The 27612-nt window shown below is 37.6% G+C and overlaps 1 protein-coding gene across 5 annotated transcripts; it reads left to right on the forward strand.

Annotated features, from left to right (window-relative positions):
* Positions 1-486: 486 nt before the first annotated feature.
* On the forward strand, positions 487-26600 carry tlcd2 (TLC domain containing 2). 5 transcript variants are annotated; one of them, XR_013797073.1, is made up of 5 exons: positions 487-1151; positions 1473-1555; positions 3991-4073; positions 23094-24221; positions 24997-26600. XR_013797073.1 is itself a non-coding variant. In XM_079608899.1 (4 exons), exons 1-4 carry the CDS (start codon positions 973-975, stop codon positions 23481-23483), a joined length of 735 nt encoding a protein of 244 aa, XP_079465025.1. In that variant the 5' UTR covers positions 487-972; the 3' UTR covers positions 23484-26600. The 5 variants fall into 5 exon arrangements, 1 of the variants encoding a protein (XP_079465025.1); XR_013797074.1 differs by having other exon boundaries at positions 25003-26600; XR_013797075.1 differs by having other exon boundaries at positions 23094-24218.
* The last annotated feature ends 1012 nt before the right edge of the window (positions 26601-27612 follow it).

Below are 27612 nucleotides of genomic sequence, written 5' to 3' on the forward strand. Positions count from 1 at the left end.
ATCTTGATTCTTGAACATTAATATAATGACCGACTCACGTAGAAACGGATCAATCAGCTGCGAGCTCAATGCCTTCAGCAAGGATTGATTATGAAGAACTAACGTTAGGATACAGAACTAGGCCTACAACTTTTCAACGGGAATCCATTGATAGCTATAAAATGTAAAAATCTTCTTCTTTTTCTTCTTCTCCTTATTACTATTACTATTTTTATTATTATTATTATTAAAACTGCGTAGGCTATAGGCATGCCCTACACGTGGATTTAATGTAACGGTCAAACGTTTTTTAAACAGGCTAGTCATGAAAAATGTTTGTAGAATAAAATCATTTTTATATCAGATATGGGATAATGAAGAGGCTGGCGAAGCTGTATGGCGCCTCAAAGCATCTGAGCAAAAATCGCCGACAGTAACTTGCAACAACTTCTTGAATTGCAAGTTACGAAATCCCCGCATATACTACATCTCCCATACTTCCACTCTGACACGAAGGGGCGGGACTAGACGTAAGGGAATCTCATTTGCTCAAACGCGCCTTACGATGATTGGGCGGGGATTCTCTTGTTTGGTTATTGTAAAAGCGAAAAAGTTACACAAGCGTTTAGCGTCAGGATTTTGTAACACATGCATTAGATACTATTTTATTATTGCCAATCGTAATTGAGCTGTCAGTGTCTTAGCTTTACATCGGACCGAACAAACTGAGCACTGGAACAAAAAGCTTTTTTTATTTTTTTATTAACAAAGATATTAGGCTATCGATAAATTTGAATTATACAAGGGCTCTGCCAGCAGAGACGACATTGTCGCATATGTTTGGACTACTGAAGGTGAAAATGAAATAGAAACAAACAATTCGGGATGTATATTTGACGAAATAACGTAAAAAATCTGGTTTATCACCGAAAGGTCTAGACGCGCGCGAGAATCTCGGGTAGTGACAAGAAAACAGAAGCGCGCGCTTAAAATATGGAGTTGAATTCTGTGATTTTGACCGCTGGATCCTCGGTGGGCTTTTTCAAATTGGTAAACTATGGAATCGGCAAACTTCCCATCCCCGAGACAGCTCAGAGGAATGCCTGGAAATGGAAAAACATCTCCACGTCTTTCGTGCACAGCCTCATAACTGGAGTATGGTCCGTGCTATGGTGAGTGCCAGAATTCCCCCACATGTGCATACAATACACACCCATATTCTCCCGTTTGCACAGTCTGTTTTTGATTCCTTTATCAGATGTTTGAGAATTGTATCCAAGAGTAAAATCTTTTCGGCTGCCACCCACTTTGTTTAATAACCTAGATACAGTTAAACATACACTTGGTCATTTGATAGGCTGCACATAGACGACACATGTGGTTCATATCACTTGATATATGAACGTTGTTCATTACTACCCAACATATTTCACAAATGTGATGCACTTTTATTTAAACGCCATGTCCTGATCATAATTTGTCTGTCTTTGTAGTTTTTGCATGCACCCCCAGATGGCTGAGGATTTGATAGAAACGTACTCTGTTTTCTCTCACGCCCTAGTGTCTGTATCAATCGGTAAGTATAAAGAAATTTGTTTTTCTAGTTAAAAAATTGGACATGAACTCCCACTCAAGTCAAAATTTGAATGTGATGAGCTCGTAATCACGACTTCAAAAGTAGGAAGTAGGAAATTTCCGATAGCACGTGAAGACAGCGTTATGCCCATGTTTTACAAACACACTCTTCTGTCATGTCCAGTGTAATGGCAGGAACCTGGGTTAGACTTCAGGTGACCTTACTGCTACATGGGTAAATCACTCAAAAATAAAGAACAAAAATAACTTTTTTTGTTGTTGTTGTTGCTTTGGGACTTTTTTATTTTTGAAGAAGAAGAATAATTTTTACCAATAGTGATTCTAATACAGATACAGCATAAGGTACAACATAATGACATAAATACTTTATTTCAATCATACATAATTTCTTTGCATTATATGGAAGACTTTATATAGGTTTTTATTTATATAGGAGATTATTTCATTGCAGTAATGAGATTAAAGCTACAATATGTAAGATTTTTGTAATAAAATATCCATAAGTCACTTGTATAGTATGATATATTTCCTGCAGTTGTGTACTTACAAAATCCCAAAAGTTCCCAAAGATTTTTAATTTCAGAGAAAATCCAATTTTAAATAATGGCTCGTCCATGTTCACTTGTCGCTCGCTCGTCAATGACGCAATATCCGCGTTATCCGTTTAAACGGATTTGGACCATGGCAAGCAGACTTTGAGACAAAAGGACAACTAAAACGAGGATCAACATCAGCGTGGCGTATTCGAGTTGCCGAGAGCTCCATGATAATGATAGTGATAGTGTAGACAAAGTGAAACAGCGCTGCGTTCCCTCACAAGTTTCATTCGTCTAATAAACTGACCTGTGTGAGTAGTAATTCAGCACTTGCGGTTGCGGGTAGTTCGGTAGAATTAAATGTCCTTATTCCTTTATATCCGTGGGACTAGCATGTGGCGCTGATATCTGTCTCTTATTAGCAATCGCGCCCTGCTTCATACCACAGTTTTTGGCTGAGTATCATGTTAAAAACATCAATGTATTCACTCATCCATAAACCTTATTATAAAACAGATAGTTCCAGTCCTTGATTCTGATTGGTTGAGCCGCGTTCAAAGCCGTTGTTAATTACCTGTAAATTACTCAACAAACATACACCTGTAACCGCATTACATTAGTAGTATTACTGCGCAACTGCCGTTTGTGATTCTTTGTTGCTGCATGTGTTGGTTTTCAACCTCTTTGGAACTACATTGCTTGGCGGAGGAATAATGTGTTATTAACGTTATATTTTTGTTGCTGGTGTTTATTTTATGAATAAAATAAATATTAAAATGAATAATTTTATGGAGTAACCTTTTTATAAAAGCAATAAGCCCCTTGAAGCTGCGGATGGATACAGTGGATTTAGAACAGCTAAGGGGTTTTAAGGGTTCTAACAAATGTGCCTAAATCCACTGTAAAACACGGCTTCGAGGGGCTTATTGGTTTATTCGATCCATCAGTATGACAACAAGTTCCATAATTCCGCTTATGCGTCATCAACCTACGCCTTTGTTATTGTAAGAGGTTAGCGACCCCTAGCTGCGAAAAAATACATAAATGTAGCTTTAATGTGACATGAAGCTTTTTTGGAAAACATCCAGCGTAATTGTTCCCTTTTGATTATTAGCTATTATTTGTGTAGTGTGTTATTTTGCACCGCTCTAAAACGTAGCACAGTTGACTGGAATGTTTATTTCAACCAATAATAGATAACCCATTTAAAATGCCAAATACCAGAAATATTTTGAATACTGTGAGGAATCCCACATACAGTTGGCAGAGATGTTAGCTTTAGCTACAGAATCAATGGCTGGCTTTATGATCCATCCCAGCAAGGCACCAGTGCTACCCCCATAGGTCACATGACTGTTTATGAATGGGCCTTTGCTTTTAAGTTTATTATATTCTCTCAATTAAAAAAAAATTCCCAGTCCTGTTATCTCTGCATAGTATATATCCATAAAAAGCTAATTGTGGCTTTTCATGGTCATGCTAAAAAGTCTGAGGAAAGCATGTTTCTAATATGCTTCAATATAGAAAATATCTATTCATCATTTCACCTGAGATGGTAAGGCTTGTTTTCAGAAAATGAACTAGTGTAATGTGAACTAAAATGGAAACAGGAAACGGGCATTTATTTTGAAAACGCTTATCAGTACATTTATATTAATGAAGTCTCATATTTGGCTTCATTTGTTGTTGATCTGCTCTAAAATGCAGTCTCCATGGAGACCCTCTTATTGGGAGATGGATGGATATAAATAGCCCTCTGGAAATGACATCTTGGTAACCAACACAATTGTTGTCATGGGATCTGTTGGTTGAAAAACCTGTTGAATGATCTTTGCACTGTTTGAGAAATACAGTGTTAATATGCATTTATGTGTTTCAGGGTACTTCGTATATGACTTCTTTGATATGGTTATTAATCAGAAGATCAGCCATTCATGGGAGCTACTTTTCCACCATGTAGTGGTGAGTAGACATATAACATGGTACAAAGAAATTATGTATTTTTGGAGAAAGCCAATTATTTAACTCCTAAATGGGTAAAGCCTATGTTTAAGACCATTAAGATTTCTCTGATTTTTTGTTTTGATAGTTAAACATATTTTCCTCCAAGTTGTCATTTGTAATGCTTCCAGACGTTTGTCATCTTTATTATCATTAATATCAAAAGTGATTCTCATTACATTCTGATTGTTTTAAAAAATGGATGCAGATTTTTAAAAATATAATCATCTTAAATTAAAGGTAAACAAGTACCACCTTAATTTCTTAGTACTTAATCATTTAAATAAAATTCAATTAAAGAATTACAGTAATGAGAGTTTGGATGGTAAATGTGCTTAATGTTCATGAATATAATGGTAAAAATAATGGAAAAAAATGTATGAGAATTAAAAGAAAGCCAGTGTGAAGGAGATTTTTTGTGGTAAACAATAACATCATTCCAAAAGCAGTTTCTGTATTACTCACTAGTCTAATTAAAGCTACACAGACCTGATTTCAGTGTATTCACATAGTGCAACCTGTCTGACCACTTTTCTTTGCTTTGTGTCTTTGTGTGTGTTGTTTAGACATACTGAGGTGAGAAGGTCAGCAGAGGTAACTGAGGGTAAACTGCTGAAATAGCTAAGATATGTAAAATAAAAAAATCAATAGCGAGGCCGTTTGAACAAATCGGTTGCATTAGCTCAGTACATGTACAGATTATCACATCCAGTGAATCCTGCTGCAATGGGCAGAGGAAGTGTGCTGTCCAAACGTTTCCATTAAGTTCAGTAGGTTTTCTGAGCTTTGGTTTGTTTGAGGTTCTATGGTGTCAACAACACTTGGTAAAGTAGCCAGCTTCATTCTGTTGTTGTTGTTGTTCCCTCTTTTCTTGGGATTTCATTCAGTGAAGTGACTGGAGGGAACATGCTGCCAGATTCCTAATGGCAGTGTGAGAAACTGTCAGACCCTCTCATCTCCTCCCCGTCCTGTTCTTCCCCACTGTTTACGTCATCATGAGCCAAACTGTAATAATAAGAGAAGCTTTGTTTTAGATGTGCCTAGTTTAAATGAAATGAACTTGAATAAATGTATTAATTTCTTTAAAAAAAGATCTTGCCTGTTCAAAACTTAAATGCTAGCGTGTACATAAGAATGAGCCTGATTTGAGGTGAAGAGGAAGTGGAAACGCTGATAGCTTAAGGAGTCATACATTTGCAGTGGAAAAGCACGGTTAGTGAGGCCCACTATCTACCCAAGTAGTGTTGTCATATGCCAGGATAGTAAACGGAAAAAGAGAACTGTTACTTAAATAAAAAATGGTTTGCGAAATTTAAAAATGGTTTGTGGGTATTACTGCTTGGCTGTCACTTTTACGAAAGCTTAAGTTTCCAGAGGTGGTTCTGTGAAAAGCATCATGCTAACCCAATAACATTTTTGGCATTTGGATCACCACAAACCTCCTTTATATCAGTTTCTCAGAAATGGTGCTTTGAGCAAATGTCTCATCCCCCCATTCATTTTGCACAATTGAGTTTGCTAATTAAAGCCTGCAGGTCTCAGAGGAGGCTCAGATGATCAGTTTGTATTAGTGCTCATTCATACCATGCACGCAGAGGTAGAATCGGTGGAAAAATACAAAACACCGCGGAGGGAGTGCGATGGTTTGGCAGAGTCAAGGGTGATTGTTAGTTCACCTAAACACAGAAGCCTGAGGTGATTGTATTTGCTCAGTGACAGATTTTACTCAATAGCTAAAGTGATGCAGTCGAGTGGTGCCATGCCAGGAAGCTGAACTACAGCCCCCTGCATTTTCTGTAGTACCTGATAATCCAGCTCTGCTGTGTTAAACCTGCAGCTTTCCCTGACTGGTTCAAGCTGCTGTACTCTGGATAAAGCTGTCAGGAGCATGCATGAGTGTAAACAAGTCATCCGTAGTAAGAAAAAAGCCCACACATTCCTGACGTTACACAACTGCATGATGTTTTTTGTTTACATTGAAAACTAATTTTAATGCAACCGCATAGTTGGGATTGTTCAACCAACTAGTCGGTTTGGTTAAGTGTGCTAAAGTTTTTGCTTCTTTTTTGTTTGATTTAATATGATTCCTCTGTAAACTACAGTAATTGTATAAAAAAATTATTACGTAGTTGCCTACTGACTATATCGGCTGCAGTTGTTCCTGCAAATGATAACAGAGAGTGTATACATTGAGTCAAAGTTTAACAACAAGGTTTGTTCTGTTGGAAGGAAATGGAAAGAATAAGAGGCATCAATGGAATGAGAAGGAAAGAATGTGTACGAGCGAGGGAACCACTTTTGGCTCCAGAGCGTAATGTATTTGTGGTTGGATCCCTCCTCCTTTTGCAGCATGCATTCAGCATTTTCCAGACAGAAGAAGAGACATCTGGTCCACATATGCTCATGCTCAGCACCTTAATAAAAGAGATAGTCAATTTCCTCTAAAACCTGTAGATCTAGAAACCTCTGTCTTTCTCTGATATAGACCCTTCCCCATATCACGAGAGACTTCGTACTTACTACAGCAAACCTTGCTGTCTGAGCTAAAACAATCCACTTATAAATAAGATCTGTCTTTCTAGCAACCAAAAAAAATAGACATGAAATGTATATTCTGAAAACTTGCTGCCATTTTTTTTTTTTTTTTAATGGAACTTCCTTGTATGAAATAGCTTCATCCAATGTTTGTCTTTCCAATAGATTGAAGTCAGGCTGAAAATGTAGGTAAATTTTGGCACTGAGTGATGTGACGATCACAAAACACAGGAATGTTGCCAGGCGAGGAACAATTATTGAGTGTCGGGTTCAGTGTGTACCGTACTGAGAATAAGGCCCGAAGACACATGGTCCTGTTTGATTCAGAGCGTTTCAATGCCTCGAGTCTGAGTACTTCTAAGTGGATCTGGAGCACCGCCATTGCACGTCTGGTTCCCACGGCAACTGTGTTGTGCATGTGTGAATGCATGATGCTATGCATGGTTCCCAAATTATGAATGCTGATTTTGTTCATCAAATGGAGGGGTTGAAACGCTATTGTGCTTAAAAATAGCTTGGTCTTTTGTGTGTTCAGTTTATCAGATTTTTTCATATCAGCACTTTAGCCGTATTCTGATGCCAAAAGATGATGGCGCTGTCTTTGTTTTGTCTAGTTTATTTTGGTTTATATGAACATAGTATACTCTGACAAGTATGAACAAATACATGCAACATGGCTTGTTGTAAAAGGGTGAATTATAACTACCGTTTAGAAGTTCAGGGCCAGTTACGGAAGATTTTTTTTTTTTTTAGCAAGGATGCATTAAATTGGTCAAAAGTGAAAGTAAAGACATTTATAAGTTAAAAAAATGTTTTTAACTGTATACTTTTTTTTCAGGATTCTTTGAATAGTGTTTTTTTTATTTTAAGCAAGCAGCACAACTGTTTTCAACGTTGATGATGATAATTTATTGAGCAGCAAATCAGCATATTATAATGATTTCTGAAGGATCATGTGACACTTAGAACTGGAGCAATGATGCTGAAAATTCAGCTTCACAGGAATAAATTACATTTTAAAATATATTCAAAACCGAAATGTTCTTGTTTTATTTCACAATATTACTGATTTTACTGTATTTTAATAAAATAAATGCAGACTTGGTGAGAGCATAAGAGAATATTTCCCCAAAATGTTATTAAAAATTTGAACCGACCTCAAACTTTTGACTGCTAGCGTGTCTATATAGTTTTTTGGGGGGTCCTGCCATTATTTGACTGGGGCTTTATGGGGGTTTTACTAACTTAAGTCATATTGTTTACCCTGTCTTGTCAGGGTGAGGTTTGTGATTTATTTTATTCCACAGTGTGGACTTTGTCCTGACCATGGGTAAACCTCTCCACCACAATCTCACTGTCATTTACAATATAAAAGGGAAAAGTGTCATCATCTCCTACACTTCTTAGTGTTCATTTTCAGAAAGATATACTGTGGCTAGTGCTTTTCCAAAGTTAACCACTCAGTATTTTCACTGGCCACAATTTTGATGTCGATACCATGTCACTTGAAGACCTGACGCACGGATTCAGTATACTGTTACACATGCGTTTTCTTTCTCAACTGTGTACGTTCACTTAAAACATAACTGACTGTTTATGTGAATACTCGCCAAGACCGGCATTTTAACATTATTTTGTGCTTTTTGAGTGTGTGAGCACAAAATCTGCAGGAATAAGTAAAATGATGTGCAATACACTCAATCCCACACTGAAATTTAAGCCCTGTAACACCAACAATATTCAATCGGAGCTAATGAAACAAGTGAGTGAGGGGAGGCGGGTTTGTGTGTCAACTCGCTGTCGGAGAGATGAGAGAGCGAGAAAGCTTAGCTGGTATTGTGTATTCTGTGGGAAATTACTACTGGAAGTGTTTCAGATATTTCAGTATTGGATAAACGATATTTTTAACATGACATTGCACTTAGTTTATTATTTCATATGCCTTTTTAAAAGACGTAGCCTATATCACCTATATTTAAATGTAGCCTATAATTATATATAAAATTCAACCAACCAAAGTGGCCAGTAGGAGTGATTACGTTACACGCCACTGCTGCAAGTGTTCATGTCAAGGCCTGTGTGTGTACTTAAAAAAAAAAAACGTATTATTATTAAAGAAAAGAACAAGCATCACAGGCCAAAATACAAGCATCACGTGGGGTAAAAGTAAACAAGCATAATAAATGCCCGCATACATATGAACATATAATCACAATAATATATGCAAATGCACATATAATAGTGAGATACATTTTATCAAAATTTTAACAAACCATCTTTTCGAACAGGCTATTTTAACCAGACTGGAAAAAAAAAATTCAACAAGTTAACTTTTTTATTTTATTTGTATAAATTATGCAAGTAAATCATCAAATCAGAGTGATCTGAACAGAGTGTTTAAATTAACACTCTCATAAAGCACAATTGTGAAACTAGTCAAATGATGTTGTTGTTTTTTGGAAACTTAATGGGCAAATAAAAAGTACATTAAAATCATTGCAATATTCATGATTTTGCTTAATCACTGGGAAATTAATTGCGAAAATACTGTGAACATTATTATCACCAAACCCTTCTATGACGTTGGTCTCCACCAGAAATTGTGTTTGGCTTAGTATAGATTTCATGTGTCTCCATCACTCACTGGTATACATATCTTGGAAATTTTTAGAAACCTTCTCTTCTCCTTGTCCGCTTCAAATTATCATGTTACCCAACTTAAAAATCATCAATGATTCACTGGATTATGTCTCATAAACACAAACTGGCATGTTCATACATGTTGTATTGGGTTAAAACTTGACCACACCCTTTGAGTTCAGCTCTCTCAACACCTTCATTTCATAATGTTGTATTTTCACATACACACCTTCAGCTTTTCCCAGCTCAGTTTCACATTCTCACATCATCTGGCCCCTCCTCACTCTTGAACTGGGAGGACTTGCTTTTTAAACACTAAAATTGTTTTTAATTACTAAACAGTGGTTTACTGAACAAATTGTGTCTGTCTTTAAATTAGTTTACTTATGATTAAAAGTGTCTTAAGGATAAAAAAATGCTGTAAACTCTGGGGCTGGAAACAGAAAGTTATGTAATTCAAGTTAATTCGTCAAACTGTTCCCAAATAACGAGTAAAGTAATTTGACAAAGTGCATGCCAAAACGAACGTAAGGTTATATCTCTGCAATGCTTTTGCATCAGGTGTCAAACTCAGTTCCTGGAGGGCCACAGCCCTACAGAGTTTAGTCCCAACCCTGCTTCAACACACACACACCTGCAATTTTCAAATTAGCATGAAGGAATTGATTAGCTGATCAGGTGTTTTTAAAAAATATTTAGGGTTGAAGTTAAACTCTGCAGGGCTCTGGCCCTCCAGGAACTGAGTTTGACACCCCTGAGCGTATTCTGACCAAACTTGTGCTGCATCTCAATTCGCCTAATTATACTATGCTATACTACCATTTCATTTTCTATTTTATTATCGTCTATATTATTCTGCAATTGATATTACATTGTATTTGCTATTATTATTGTTATTATTATCATAATATTATACCACTTGCGATTATATTATAGTTATGCTGTTAAATGATTGTACTATTCACTAGTCATTATTTAACTTATTATTTTTTATTGTCTTTATTCTGTCATTGATATTTCATATTATATTGCTATTATTATAGTATTATACATAAACTAATATAATAAGAATATATTGATAATAGCATATATTGTACTTATATTATATAATTATATCATGTGATGTTTTCATTACCATTTTATTTGCTGTATACGGTTTATTTTATTTTATTGACTAAACTATTTACTATTACTTCTCACTTTATCTTATATTTACTATTCGCATTGCACTGTTGTACCATATCATATGTATTACCATAATGGATCCATCAGTTATCTTTATTGTATATTTGGAGAGTATCTATCTGTAAATATCTATCATTTTAGTGCTATAAAAATACAGAAAGCAGCCTTCCGGTGTGATTTGTATTTGTTGAATTGTTTCTTTTTCTCAATGGCGAAAATAGCTTTTTTCACAATAAGAAAACTTTATTTCATTTAATGTGAAAATTTTATTATATCTCAGTATGGGGGTCTTCACAATTCTTATCCAAGAATAAAAAGCCAATAAAAATGCATGACAAGCCTGAGATTTGACAATTCCTTATAAAAAAAAATATTTTATAAGTCTAACTATCGACATTTTAAATGACTAGAGATGGACACAACGCACAAACCACTTAAATCGGTTGATCAATGTAAATGTTATTTTTGTTTTTATCCAGAAATAACGCAGCTCACCAATTTACTTGCATTTGTTTACAGCGCAGTCTTGCCCTCAGCAATATGGCGGACACGTTGACGTAACGGCCAATAGCGCGTCTATGTATTTATTATATATGTTTAGAGTGAGCACGGGTCCACACTTCGAAAATCCACCGGAAATGGTACACCATCCGGGGATTACTCTTGGCATACTCTTTTCAACATACTATGCTTTAAAGGGGTCATGACATGAGAAACCAAATTTGCCTAGATCTTTTGGTATATAAGAGGTCTTTGTACCATTAACACGTCCTGCAAGTTTCATAGCTTAAGACGTCCTCCCCATTATAAACGAATCATTTATTTAATCAAGCTCTAAATACAGCTCGTTCTGGATCCATGGTAAGAAGTGACGTCACGGTACGAAGTGACGTACCAGCGTTTGCATATGACCGCCTCCCGCACAAGACAACTACGCTTTAAGCGCAAGGCAGCTACGCTCATTTCGTATCGTTGTCGCGCCCGCGCGCTGCGCGCCTCACAAGTGTTCAGTCGACGGACAGCGAGTGGGTCTGTGTACAGGGAAAGTACGATGCCGCAGATGTGCTGTTCCTGGCTGTGGACAAACTACATCTTTGAATACGCTGCAGAAAGATCCAGTCGTCAGGGGAAAATGGATGCACTTTATTTTTTGCGGACGTCTCAGTCACGGCGGTGTTAGTTTAAGCGTTTGTTCTGTACATTTGAAGGATGACGGTTTTGAGCTTTGCCAGAAAACTGTTGCTCAAAGATAAGTCCGTGCCGACTTTTCTTGGCTCAACATCGACGACGCAAACTGTAAGTAATGTATTTAAAACTTTAAACTACTTTTTAAATACGCTGAAAGATCCAGTCGTCAGGGAAAAATGGATGCACTTTATTTTTTGCGGACGTCCCAGTCACGGCATTTAAGGATGACTGTTTTGAGGAAAAAATCCCAATATGATGCTTGGGTTTGCCAGAAAACTGTTGCTCAAAGATAAGTCCGTGCCGAATATTCTGGGCTCAACAACGACGACGCAAACTTACTTTTTACCATGGCTAATATAAACACATTTGTATAAGAGAATCTTGAAAATATGTCGCCTTTCTAGTAGGCCTACATGTGATAGAAAATTAAAAATGTTGCCTTTATCAATGCTGCATCTTCAAATATGGCCTGTGCATGCATTTTTGTCCGTGGTACACCCTATCATTTCATTGGAATTAGTTAAATAATGTTAAACTGTTAGCAAATTAAGCTATAGGAAAATTATGTAACAATAATCCGTTTTCAAGTGTCTCGGGTTAATTTTTTTTTATTAATTCAAAATAGTTTCACTTTCCATGTGGACACGGGCTGATCCAGTCTTCGTTGTTGTGGTGATCGTTCATTTTCCTCTGATTCCGATTCCGGCTCAAACATAATAAGGTTTTATCATTGCAAGAGCCATCGCTTCGCATGCATCACCCGCTATTAAACAGTTGCGCTGAATCCGCACAGGTTCTGGCTGGGGGCGTTAATAATTGATGCATAGGCACTGACGTTTGCCAATCATAACAGTGGGCGTTAACACTGAACTCTTAAAGGGGAAACACCCCCCAAACAGACTGTTTGAATCAGAGGATGAGAAACAGGGTGGGAAAAGGTCATAAATCACTACATTTTAAAAGTTTTTTGTAAAAAAAACTATAGTAATACTATATTTGCACCTAAGGGAACATAATAATAAAATAAAAAAACCCATGTCATGACCCCTTTAATTGGGAGACACTTATTTTAATCTCACATACTGTTTAGGATGGATAGTATGGACATTGAGACGCAGGGTATGTTTGTGTTATGAAAACCATGATCTGAGGCTACCTGTAGTTTCTGTGCAGTGCCACCCACCTAGTGGTCAGGAGAAATTTATAATTTTAAAATATCATTTTTTTTTTGCAGTCATTTAGGGTCACATGATCCTTCAGAAATCATTCTAATATGCTGTTTTGTACTCTAGTACTAAACATTTCTTGTCAATGTTGAAACTGTTGTGCTGTTTAATATTTTGTGAGGGAACCATTTATTAAAACAATGCTTGGATAAATAATAATTTCTGAAGAACAGCATATTTGAAATGCTTTTGTAACATTTATAAATTAAAGTATTAATTAATTTTCTTTTTTTAAACTGTTGTCATCATCATCATCTTCTTCTTCCGCTTATCTGGGGCCAGGTCGCGGGGGTTGCAGTCTAAGCAGAGATGCCCTCTCCCTAGACACTTCTTCCGGGGGGACACAGAGGCATTCCCAGGCCAGCCGGGAGACATAATCCCTCCAGCGTGTCCTAGGTCTTCCCCGGGGTCTCCTCCCGGTGGGATATGCCTGGAACACCTTCCTGGGAAGGCGTCCAGAACAGATGCCCGAGCCACCTCAGCTGGCCCCTCTCGATGTGGAGGAGCAGCGGCTCTACTCTGAGGTCTTCCTGAGTGACCGAGCTCCTCACCCTATCTCTAAGGGATCGCCCAGCCACCCTGCGGTGAAAGCTTATTCCGGCTGCCTGTATCCGGGATCTTGTCCTTTCGGTCATGGACCACAGCTCATGACCATAGGTGAGAGTAGGAACGTAGATTGACGGGTAATTCAAGAGCTTCATCTTGCAGCTCAGCTCTTTCTTCCCCACGACAGACCGGTAAATCCGTCTGTCAATCTCCCGTTCCATCCTTCCCTCACTCGTGAACAAGACCCCCAGATACTTGAACTCCTCCACTTGAGGCAGGAACTCTCCACCAATCTGAAGTGGGCAAGCCACCCTTTTCCAACTGAGAACCATGGCCTCGGATTTAGAGGTGCTGATTCTCATCCCACCTGCTTAACGCTCAGCTGCAAACTGTCCCAGTGCATGCTGAAGGTCCTATTCTGATGGGGCCAGCACGAAAACATCATCCGCAAAAAGCAGAAACGAAATCGTGTGGCCCCCAAACCTGACACCCTCCGGCCCCTGGCTGCACCTAGAAATACTGTCCAAAAAAATTATGAACCGAACCGGTGACAAAGGGCAGCCCTGCCAGAGTCCAACATGCACCGGGAACAAGTCTGACTTACTGCCGGCAATGCGAACCAAGCTCCTGCTCCGGTCGTACAGAGAGCGGACAGCCCTTAGCGTATTCTCCTCTCCAGTACCCTGGCATAGACTTTCCCGGGGAGGCTGAGAAGTGTGATCCCCCTGTAGTTGGAACACACCCTCCGGTCCATCTTCTTAAAAGAGGGACCACCCCAGTCTGCCAGCTCAAAGGTACTGTCCCGAGCACCACGCGATGCTGCAGAGGCGTGTCAGCCAAGACAGCTTTACAACATCCAGAGACTTGAGGTACTCAGGGCGGATCTAATCCACCCCCGGTGCCTTGCCACCGAGGAGCTTCATGACTACCTCGGTGACTTCAGCTTGGGTGATGGACGAGTCCACCCGACTCCCTCGGGATCCGGTCGAAGCTCCGCCGGAGGTTGGAGTTGAAGGTCTGCCGAGTCTGTTCAGCTTCCTCCCCCGCCATCGGATCCAACTCACCACCAGGTGGTGATCAGTTGACAGCTCCGCCCCTCTCTTCACCCGAGTGTCTAAGACATACGGCCGGAGGTCGGATGAAACGACCACAGTCGATCATCGACCTCCGGCCTAGGGTGTCCTGGTGACACGTGGTAGTAGACACACGACAGTGAGAGACCTATCCCCGACCCGAAGGCGCAGGGAAACGACCCTCTCGTTCACCTGGGTCAACGCATGGCATCTGAGCTGGGGGGCTATAAGCAAACCCACACCAGCCCGCCGCCTCTCACCATGGGCAACTCCAGAGTGTTAAAGAGTCCATCCTCTCTCAAGGAGTGTGGTTCCAGAGCCCAAGCCGTGCGTGGAGGTGATCCCGACTATCTCTAGTCAGTATCTCTCAACCTCAAGCAAAATCTCAGGCTCCTTCCCCGCCAGCGAGGTGACGTTCCACGTCCCTAGAGCTAGTTTTCCACGTCCCTAGAGCTAGTTTCCATGTCCAGGGATCGGGTTGTCGAGGCCCCTGCCTTAGACTGCCACCCGATCCACTTTGCACCGGCCCCTTATGGTCCCTCCTGCCGGTGGTGAGCCTTTTAGTCTGACCTGTCACCTAGGACTTGTTTGCCTTGGGAGATCCTACCAGGAGCATATAGCTCCGGACAACATAGCTCCTAGGATTTTTCGGTTACTCAAACCCCTCCACCATGGTAAGGTGGCAGTTCAAGGAGGGGAGTGTTTTTTAATTTTACTGACCCGAAACTTTTGAATGGTGGCGCAAATAGTGCACAATTTATATGGGCCACTTTTAAGGCGAGACGCTGCAGGCAAAAACATCAGGGTTTTTTCACTGGTCAATTTTGGGATATTTGTCTTCAATAACATGTCTTCTTTCAGACTTATGGTGAAAAAAAAAGTCTGAAATACACATTTAGGTCTTTAATTTACTTTGTCTGTTTGCGTCTGTAGATTTCTAAATCATCCCGCTGCTCCGCGATCGCTGTCTGCACCCTGTCATCACATAGTACTGTTATGGCGCTTTTCCATTACCAGTACCAGCTCGACTCGACTTGCCTCGTCTCGCGTTTCGCTCCGTTTTCCATTGCAGACAGTACCTCCACAATAGTACCTGGTCGTCATAGCGACACACACCAGCTACCCACACGACCCACACACAGGACAATGGAGGAAATCGAGTGTATGCTGTTTTACATAATATTAGTAATGGGTATATCACGCAATCTGCTGGCAAAACTATTTAAAAATGTTGGGGTTATTCAGGATACTCCGTCTGGCGCGTGCAATGATGACGCAGTGAATGGTGACGATTCTCTCTGACCAATCAGCAGTCTGCCGTTTTTTACATCACATTTTAGTATCGCCTCAGCTCGCTTAGAACCTCACGGAAGGTGATATGAAAAAAAGTACCTGGAAGCAGGTACCGGTACAACTTTTACACAGTGGAAAACCAAACAAAGGCGAGTCGAGTCGAGGCGAGGCGAGCCAAGTCGAGCTGGTACTGTGTAGTGGAAAAGCGCCATTAGAAAGCCCTCTCTCTCTCCTGTACAATGCTGTCAGATCCAAATATGGTAATTTCCTTTTTATAAGCAACCAATCGTGAAAGTAAAAGGGCTGAATGCGCAATCTCATTGGCTGATGATATATCTTTAAAGCCAGTTTTCTCAAAATTACTTTTCTCTCATACTCCAAGTCCAAAATCTCCACCAAATATACACCAAACTTTCCAGTCTTGCACCTAGTTATATTATGAAGACATTTACTGAGGGATTTGTAAATATATTATTCCTAGCCTGATTTATATAACATTTTATTCCAAAAAACATGGCGAAAATATTGTAAGGCAATTGACAGTATATTCAGATTTACAGGATAACAAAAGTAGATATCCATAAATCCCTCTGTCATTTTTTCCCATCTAATATGTGAACACAATAAAAAAATAATTTTGAACCAGTGCTCTATTTCTCACTGAGCTTCAGTATTCCTCACATGCTGCTCAAGTGGGCCTGCTGGCAAACTGTTCTAAACAAGTTTCACCTGTAACCAGGTTAACTGGTTTCAGACTTGAACTGCTACCATCCCCCCCATCGAGTTACCCAGGAGGTGTTTGTGTCTGCCATGTTTTTTTTGTGTGTAATGGAGAAATTAGAGAAGTACTGGTGATAATTGACCCCACAGGGAGAGGTTAATGAAACCAAACACACATACACACACACAGACCTTTACAACAGGGAAACGACATGGGAGCATTCTAACAGGCATGTGCTGATCTGATGTTATTATTGCATCAGCATTAATACTTTAATGCATAATTGTATTGAAAGGGGCATTTATATAATATATATACAGTTATATATATATTATTTATATAATATATATAATATATTACAGCCTAATAATATATTTAGGGGCATTTCAGCATAATGCTTTTTTATTGCTTCCATGCTATGGTGTGTGTGTGTGTGTGTGTGTGTGTGTGTGTGTGTGTGTGTGTGTGTGTGTGTGTGTGTGTGTGTGTGTGTGTGTGTGTGTGTGTGTGTGTGTGTGTGTGTGTGTGTGTGTGTGTGTGTGTGTGTGTGTGTGTGTGTGTGTGTGTGTGTGTGTGTGTGTGTGTGTGTGTGTGTGTGTGTGTGTGTGTGTGTGTGTGTGTGTGTGTGTGTGTGTGTGTGTGGTGATTATTTCAGCATGACTGCAAATAGATTATGGGAATAATCTTGGCAATGCAGATTCACTCTGATTGTCTGTTGGTGTCTATAGCATTATGTTGGAGTATATTATTGTGCGTTTTTCATATTTATTTGACTAGCACTTTTCATAATACACAAGTTTTATTGTAAAAGAAATGTATACTATAGTGTACATAAGTTTCTTTAAAAACTTGATTGAAATGAGCCACTTCATGCTAGTGAGAAAGGTCTCAGCCTCTCAGGTATTCACCTTGTTGTTTAACACTGTGATCTCAACTAGTTTTAAACACTATACTGGGGCTGAGTTTAGAATTTTTCGATTTATCTTCCTAAATTTGTTCTTTTTTTTCCATTTTTTTTAATTTTATATATTGTTCTTATTTTAATCAGTTATTTTTCTCAGCACAGCATTTTGTGCAAGCGGCTTGCAAAGTTTTGAAATCTTATATTCTAGAGTTAAAAGGTGTAAGCTCAGTAAGATTTAAAAAAAATAAATATATATATATATATATATATATTAGGGCTGTCAAAATGAACGCAATTAACGCAGCATCTGTTTTTTCATCATAATTTGGCTAGCATTACATTTGTTTACGCTCTTATTCATGCAAATGATTTTAAACCATTCAAGTACCACAAGACAAACGAGAACCCGCTGTCTTTGAATGTTGTGTCTGTGTGACACACACACACACACACGACTCGTGTGCAGAGAAAGACGCACACCAGTATCGAGTGCTTTCGCGCTTGAACAAACAATAACACGCATAATTATGCCAAAATGCCTGTTTTGTCGAGTATCCTCAAAAGAGTAGTCTTAAATGAACTTAGGGTTGTGAGAAAATGAGATATGCAGCAGCAGATCTTAAAGTGACAGCAGCCTAATAAACCAGTTGCTGTGATGTCTGTCATTAATGTTAATCAAAGAAGGTAACAGAAAATGTTAGCTTTAATAAGGATTAATCTATATTTAATTTATAATTAATGCAGTGATGAAGACTGTAAAGTGTTTGATGACTTTATTCCATTTCTGTATATTTAGGCCCACAGGTAAATGACATTTATTCTAATGGATTTATGTGAAGATTGTTTTAAGTTCACTTAAATTAAAAGTTGTTATATATTTTTAAAGCCTAATAAATGTTGAAATTGATAGCTTTCAGTTACACAATAATGTTGAATGTCTATAACTAATGTTTAAATAGATCAATTTTATATAGACATCAGTACCAGTATTACAGTATTACCAGTATTTTCTTTTCTTTTTAAACTAATGAATAGAAAGTCCAAAAGCATTTATTTGAAAAATATATTTTTTAGTAACATTATAAATGTTTTTGTACTGTCACTTTTTATTAATTTAATGCATCCTTGCTGATTCTTGGGTTCCCTGAGAATCAACCCAATGACCTTGCCGTTGCAATGTTCTAGCAGGAGCTAAATATATACATGGCTATTAACATCAAGCAAGATGTTATGTGTTGTATATGACATGAAGACTTTGCACTTTCCCTGTCAATGATTATGTTCTTTTCAAGGCTGAGATGGACGTTATAGTTTCTTATCTCTGTATTATGGTCGCCATTCAAATATGACAAATTGTACAATAGTGAGTATGTTTTTGATGTCTTTGACTGGCGACACACCTAATTTTACTACTTCCATATAGTGGACTAATGTTCTTCTCACCTTAGTCTCCTGAAGATAACGGGTTTGTTTGTGATGTTCAGAGAGTTATCCAACTCAAGTGTTGTGTAAGAAGACAAGTTAACCTCACCAAGAGAAAGACAAAGTGTTTACCAAAGGTCATCATCCTCCCGGTCATCATCCTCCCAGTCATAAGACTGAGGTCACACAAATCTTATTTAGTAATTGTAAAGCAGACCCTTCACTGTAGTCAGAGAAGCATTTACAGATATACATCATGTTTACAGAGCTAGCGGTCTTGCTAAACCAGCAGATTGCTAATCTTTTTGGATGTTTAATTGCTTCAAATAAAGTCAAACATATTTGTCAACCATCAGTTTACTGTAACCTGTAGTCTAACTGTAGACCTCTTTTGTTAGACACTGGAAAGCATACTCAGAACAGAAGTATTTATAGTCCACATAGCTAGATAGTTAGCGTTTTTCATGTTTAGCCTTATAATACAGCGGATGTGTCACGTTATTGCTATAAAGAGGTGTATGTTTGGATTTCAAGCTATTAAGCCATTATAGCCTACATTACTTGCCTGCTTCAAACCCACGCCATGGGCTTTTGAGAGAGAGCATGTGCTAATGTAAGATTACTAGCCTTACTGCTGACATTCCTGACCACAAGAACCAGGCGGGTGTCATGTGAACGGTTGCATTACACACTCATCCTGAGGAATTTATGTTCTGTTACAAAAGGAGTTGCGTCAAGTGAACACCACCCAGTCATGTAATTCAGTATTGGACGTCATGTAACCGCACCTTTGTGCTCTATGTAAGACTCGTCATACCGGTTTTGATAACCGATTTGTACATGTTTTTTTGTTTTTTTGTACATGTTAACGTCAATAAAATTATATGAATTATAGAAGTTCAGAATTATAATACGTCATGGACTTACATGTTCAATATTTGTTGTGCAAACTGTTAAGTATGAGCTTTTGATGATATACTAGTTCAAATTAATCCATGGCATGCACTTCACAATGTTTTGTAATGATAGGTATAGACTGCCATCTAGTGGAAGATAACTTTCCTTTTTAAATCATCTTTCATCCAACATTTTTACAACTCTATTTAATAAACTTTCAGATCCGTTATGTATATTTATATAAAAACAATTTTTTTTTCAATGAGTATAAGTTAATATAGTTTTATATTGTACCATAGTTTTTTTTTCCTAGTAACTTTTTTTATCATTCACATTATTTCATTAAATTCAAAACAATGTCACGTACACAGTCAGTCAGAAATTTCACCTTTGTTTTTTTGCTCGGATTATTTTTTAGAGCTGGTTGGTTTGGTTCAAGACGTGGTATTCTTTATTTAAAGGGATAGTTCACCCAAAAATTAAAAATTTGTTTTTATAAAGTTGTTACAAGAAATTGTCATAATTTACTCACCCTCAAGTTGTTACAAGCCTGTATGAATTTGTTTCTTCTGTAGAACACAAAAGAATATATTTTGAAGAATGTCAGTAAATAAACAATTTCTGGTCCCCATTGACTTCCTTAGTAGGGAAAAACTATGGAAGTCAATGGGGACAAGAAAATGTTTAGTTATCCATTTTCTTCAAAATATCATATTTTGTGTTCAACAGAGGAAATAAATTGAACAACTTGAGGGTGAGTTAATGATGAAACATTTTTCATTTTTGGGTGAACCATCTCTTTAAGAATGCTTATAGGCAAAAGTCATCCTAGTCACTAGGATGTGTTTAAACTGTAGAACTCGAGCTGGATTAGTGTCACTCATTGTGATTGAACGCTTTGGCTGTTGTCATGTCGGGTTTAGGACTGATCAACAGAGCCTTTGTGCTCCTGTCCTCAGCTCAGCCTCTCACTGCTGTTATCAGATGATTCAGAACACACGTTCATTTGTTTCTTGTCTCCTCGCAGCAGAGTAGTGTTGAGAAGACGAAAGAGCTGCTTCTGAAATTAAGCATATTAGTCTGTGTATCTTAACTGGCCTATTTAAACTTTCTGTAGATGAATGAATGGGTCAAACACAACCGTAAAATTATGTTATGATGAAAGATCGTTTCTGAAGGTAATAACTGTAATAAGTTGGATGCATATTGGTTTTGCACTAAATATGCTGACCTTCAAATTCATGGACATGAAACAATGAAACCAAATATGTTTGGGCACAGTGGGCAAAAATTGCAAAAATATTAAATAAATAAATAAAATACTGCATAGATCAGTGTTCTCAGTGGTTCTTTCTTTGGCCATGGGACCCACATTTCCCCCATGGTCATAGGCTGCAACCTATTTTTTTAGGAATTTGAAGTGAACTAAGCCAATTTATTTCTCAAAAATAGTTGAGACACACCAGGGACTTGCAAAAGGCACTGGCTACAAACTACGTTGCCCTCATGGGCTGAGGTGTCCCTCAAGCAGGCATAGTACAGTATGAGTGGAGTGGATTTCAGTCCATGCCGAAAGCATTCTGTAATGACCCTTTCTGTAATCCACTCTGCGGTTTCCACTTCTCGCTCGCGTTTCATCAAATTGAATGTACCGGTAGTAATCTTTAAATTGTAGGTTATATGTCATCTTTCAGTCGTCTATTAGTATTTCTATTAGAAATGAATAGGAGTGTGGGGCAAAACTGCCACCAAAATGAATAAAAATGCAAAATTTGGGTTTAATAAAAATAAAAATTTGGGAGCAAAAATGTCCCTCTAATGAGCTCTAAAATCACACTAGCAAGAGAGCTGTTTTTCTCAAATATCCTATCAGCATGATTGCAAATGTGATATTTATTTTAAATAACAGGTCAATAAAGTTTATTTTAGACATAATATTGTCAATACATGTTTTTGCTCTATTTCGCCAATGAAAATAGTTCCAAACAAACACAGCAGGACAGGTGTGCATCTGAACCTGCATTTTGAACGAATCCGTTGAATTAAACAAACTGCGTCTGACAGGAGTCAACAGCGTTCAGACACTTCTTTCAGAATAAAAGTCTCGCATCAGAAAAACATTTAGAGGCCCACTCAAAACCTGCAATAGGGTCTTGCGACCCACCAGTTGAGAAACACTAGATGATAACAGCGTGTGTTGTTCAGTACAAGACTTTAAACAAAACGGAATAGCCTACTAACAATGATCTCAAAATAAATCTGGGCCAAACTGGCTTTTGGCTAATATTAGCACATTTGTACCATACAAAAAAGTGTTTAAGAATACGCAACAAAGGATAAAAGGCCTTTGCTTCAGGTAATGTGGCACATTCTTCAGCCACAGAAGCTTCTCAGCCTTCATGTTTTGCTTGAGATGTTGCTTTGAATGTCCTCACGGGTGAACACAACCTCTTTTCTGTCAATGTATCGTCCATCATTTGAGCCAATTAAACCTGGAACATTTGTTCGTTTCTGTTATTGAATGTCAAAGTAAGGGTTTTTGTTCATATTTTCTGCCTGTTGTGCCTTTTAGCTAAAAGCTGAACATTGCAGTCATCTTAAACTCAGCATGAAACAGAAATTGCGAGTCTTTTCTTCATTATTGTGACTAATATCCGAGTGAAAATGGCTTCTCAAACAAACAAAAAGTAGGGTGACACTTAATTTTGTCCATCAGGAATTTATTGGATTGATTGTCATGTTTTTTTATTGCTGTGATGTCATGTGAGTGACCGGTTGTCCCTCCCTTGCACCATTAAACACATCATCAGAGATGTTGCTGCAAGAGAAAATGGAAGTTATTTTCATTAAAGATTGTGAGGGCATACTATTTTGATTATTGTATTTCTATGTCTAACAATTTTTAATGATGTGTGGTATGTCTAAAAGACATACCATGCAGATAAGGGTGGGTGGGTGGTGAGTAATGTTTTTTTTATTATTTGTATAGATATAGAAATATGAATGATTGTGTTTTTAGTTACTTTTTTCTATTATTTGCTTTTTTTTTGTTCCTTTAATGTTCTTGATAAGTTTTGAAAAAGGGGGAAGGTATTGTCACTCCTAGTACATTTGAATATTTTCACATTTGTTTCTATATTTCCAGTAAATACATCTTTACAAAAAAAGGATTAAATAGGGCATGTGTATTAAAAAAAAAACATGTACAGATACATATTTTTTATTAATACTGTAATAATCCATAAAAAAATATGAATTGTCAGTTTTGATTTCATGGTGACTTTAAAAATTTCGTTGGCCTAAATTTTGAGTGCATTCCTAATAAAAAAAATCTCAATCTCTTGTTTGCAGGTGATCACCTGTTTCGGGATCTCTGTGCTGACCTATCGGTATGTGGGTTTTGCTGTGGTGGCGCTGTTGGTTGAGATCAATTCGATCTTTCTGCACCTGAGGCAAGTGCTCCGCATGGCCGGCCTAGCCAAACGTATTTTTTACCGTGTCAACAGCATGATAAACCTGGGCACCTACGTGGTGTTTCGCATCAACACTTTGGCCTGGATGACCCGCTGGCTGGTGCTGAATCGTGACCTCATCCCCCTGGCCAGCTACACCATCGGCAGCGTGGGTCTGGCCATCATGACCGCCATGAACATTGTGCTGTTTTACCGCCTGATGAGAAGTGACTTCATGAAGTCCAGCCGTGAGAAAGAGGTGAGGAGTGAGAAGGAGAAAGAAATGTAGGAAGACGACGACTCCTGCTCTCCCACTACAGCTCTAACCAAATCCACTCTCATTACCACCGTTTCCAGACTTTTGGGGGAAAACTTTCAACCTGCTGACTTCATTCCCTCAACACCTGCCTGTCGATTAGAACAAAGTTCTAGTCATTTTGACTCCATCTCATGAAGACCTCAAGCTGTGCTAAGATATGTCTATGATGGCTGTTGTCACAGGTTTACAGATGTCTGAAACGGATGACATATTTACACATACAACCTTATGCTCAAACACTCTTGCATGGTTTTTAGACAATGACTTGAGCGTATGAAACACATTATGTTTAAGTTCAAAGGAACTGGATCTGCTTCCCTTTATCTAATCTTATGCTAATCGACCGCACTTAATGTATACATTACCTATTAAATATTAGCAAATATTCTGCTCAATTACGAACTACTCAAGTAACGTTAAAAATATGAAAAAAAAGGCCATAAAAGTTTGGTTTATTTATTTAAACTAGCTTTAAGCTAGTCTCATTAACTCCTACAGCTGCTACCTCATTAGCTTGTAGCAGTATCATCCTAATTCTGTAAGGACAATTCATCCAAAAATGTATATTTTCTTTCTTCTGTGGAACACAAATTAAGACGTTTAGTAGAATGTTCCCGCTGCTCCTTTCCGTAAAATGAAAGTGAATGGTGACCAGTGGCTGTCAAGTTCCAAAAACACAAATAAAATTGTCAAAGTACTGTAACAGTAGTCAATTGACCTATGGCTAAGCCACGCCCCCAAACGTGATGAGCCAATCGCAGTGCGCATATCTAACCCAATACACTCGGACATTCTATGCTTCCACGTCCATTGAAATGCATTGCAGTTAGTCAGTTTTTCATTCATTTTTATGTTTTTTCTTGACAACAACGTATTTGAACGTTATCTTTAACATCTCTAACGTAACGTTAGGCTAACGTTAGCCTAACATTAGAAAACGTTAACTTCTAGCTGCGTTGTACATCATGTCACTTAGCTTCATTAACGTATCTGTAAACAACCGAGATAACAAATGTTGACAATGTTGTGCTGACTGATTCATGTAAATACTGTAGCACCAAACTAACGGTGAGGTATAGGCTACTCTCGGTAAAGATGGTAAAAAGGCTTGTCCTGGAAACGTATGCAACTTAGACCTGTACATATTTAATTTGATCATGAACCATTAATTACATGTTGAAGCACAACATTTTAGACAACTTTCTATCAAAACAACTGGGGAACTGGGTTTTTTTGCGGTTTATCATGTTTACACTGTGACCTGTACATTTTTGCCTGGAGCTGAAGCTTTTCATCGACCTTCTCAACAATAAAATTATTAATATAACCCTCCAATGCATAGTTAAGGCCCTTTTGGTGACTTCGAGATGATATATAATCTTTCTGTCTCCAAAAATCATCAATTGCCTCCTGTGAAATGTCACCTACTGCGACAGCTGTCATAGCGCTGTTTGTCTGAGTGAGTGGAGGGGGCGTGGCTTAGCCATAGGTCAATTTGAGGACATATGTTTAATTGTTGGGTGAACTGTCCCTTTAAAAAAAATTTTTTTTGATGCATTTCATAGAGCTGAATTTTAATTAAAACTCTCTGTACTGACTAGTAATAGTAAATGAAGTGACCATGGACAGGAAGTGCTCAGTGATCAGTACTGTATTTCACAAAATTGGGGTATGATTTGATGTCATCATGACCGCAGTCTTCCCCTGAGGATAAAGATCACTGTTCACTGTTAATAATTTACACTTTAAGTGGAGGATCTAAATCTCCAGGCTGGAGACTTTACAACCGTTATCAGAATTAAAAGCACTCCTGCTCATTATTATAGAGCAATATCTGTGAGGTTTGAGATCTGACAGGACTGTCATTGGACAAATCATGCCTGTAGGTGGCACTACACACACAGAGAAACACACGCACACACAACCGAGACCTCATGTTAGCTAATGCTTAGTTAGACTATATAGAGGCATGGTTATAGCAGACCTTGTCGTGCTTTAAATGTGCTGAATTTGTTTTAAATACAGCTTTGTAATTTGTATCTTTTGTTCTGTTTTGTATAATTGTAATTTATTTGTTCTTAATATCATTGATTGTTGTGGTTGGATGCGAACTGCAAAAAAAAAAAAAACTTTTTTTAAAACACATTGAATGGTGGAACACTGTCTTATGCAAAATTATGTTGTGATTTTGTTGATGGTGAACAAAGAACGGTCCTGGTCAGATGTACTAAAGTAAAGGCATTTATTTGTTTAGCCTTATTTCATATACTCAGTGCCATTGAGATTGTAGACTGAAGTCTGATTATAATTTGATTGGGCAAGAGTGGCCTGTTTATCCTGTGGGAATGTTGACGCACTATAACCACATTTAGCATCACCGACTTGTGCCACAAAACTATTCTTTTCAAAGCAAAGTTTCTTTCAGATACTCCTGCCTTATTTTACTGATTGAAGGACATATTTATAATTAACCTATAAACTATAAAGCTGCTCATGTCAAAACTATTGCAGGAACTTGAAAGCACGTGAAAAATAGAAAATGTAAAAGTTTGCATTGAACTAGTAAACTATTGGCAGCTTCACATTGAGACTGTGTGCTTAAATATGTGCTCCCTTAGTGCGGTAATTGGTATTTCAATGTATTTAAGAAGGAAAATTTGTATTTGTTGAGAGAAAACCTGATGTGACTTACTTTTTTAAATAATTTCAGCAGTGTGGTTGTCATTCACTTGAGAGTGCAGTTCTGTACTGTGTTTGGTGAAAGATAAGCTACTGTTTTATTGTGGATCTAATTTTTTGACCATAGTGTTGTGGTGTTATCCAAAGCCAGAATTTATCTTTTTTTTTTTCCCAGCTGAAAAAATAGATAACCATGCCCATACCCTAGGAGAGCAGAACAAAATGTTTTTTTTTTACCCCTGCTGTATGAGTTATCCTAATGATTTGAATTTTAAACAATTGTGTCTAAAATGTATATATAGCATAATAATTTTATTTTTATTTGGGTGAATTTTGTAATTAATATAAAATTATTTGTATGACCATTTTGTTGTCAATTGTGAAATAAAACATGTTATTAACACTTTATTTGAAGTTTTTGTTTTATGGGAAAGATAATATCGTATATAATTCATAGCTATACGATGGGATTTAATAATCCTATACGATTCACATGCAACCAAATCATTTTCCTGTAATTACTCTTTTTTTTTTTTTTTTATGTTGCTTAAAATTAGTGGTAGAATAGTCAATTTTGTCTCTGCTAATGAATATTAAAAAGTAAAATAGTCCTACGGGCTCTGTTTCAAAGGGATATTGTCTCCAGCCTTCTATTGTATCATTTTGGAATGGTTATGTTATGGAATAAAATCTGGAAACTTCCTCATAAATATTTAATCACAAACATTTATAAATATTACCCATGTAATTATTATCTTGTGAACCGATTTAATTGTTATATTGATACATTTTGTTATCTACATGATGAAACATTTTATCATTTATTTGGGAGTTGTCCTCATTCGGTTTGTTTTTGGTCAGATTTCTGTTCCTTTATTAAGGCTCATATCATGCCCAGCTTTCAGCTGTGCTTTAAAAATGTGTTATGTTTTTTTCTCTTATAAAAAATCTTATCATAAGGAATTTTATAATTATATATTATATACATTTTATATAATTAATTGCTTCTTTTGTTAGCTAAATTTAGTATTCATAAATGTAAATTTGCACGAAACAAGCCTTTGTTTTTTATTCTAAGAGCAGAAATTCAACAATACCTAAACATAATATTGGGTTTGAAAAAAAAGAAAGCTGCAAAGTGTTTCAATCTGTAAACATTTCACATTTTTGTTTAAATTTAAGTTCGTCACTGTTGCTTTATATGTCTTTTTTATGTTTGTTTGTTTATTTGGTATACATTGTACCCCTGACTGAAGTTGTAATTCTTAAAAATCTTTTTTTTTTAAGAAAAAGAAAAAAATTAAAATAGTCCAGCAGCTTTCCATGTTACGAATCAACTCGCATACTAAAAATACGGTCTGGAGCAGCTCTACGCGAGTGGAGCGGATCAGCGACAGAAATGTACACTCGTCTTTAACTC

Source organism: Phoxinus phoxinus (genome assembly GCF_949152265.1).
Source record: "Phoxinus phoxinus genome assembly, chromosome: 4".
Classification (NCBI taxonomy): Eukaryota; Metazoa; Chordata; class Actinopteri; order Cypriniformes; family Leuciscidae; genus Phoxinus; species Phoxinus phoxinus.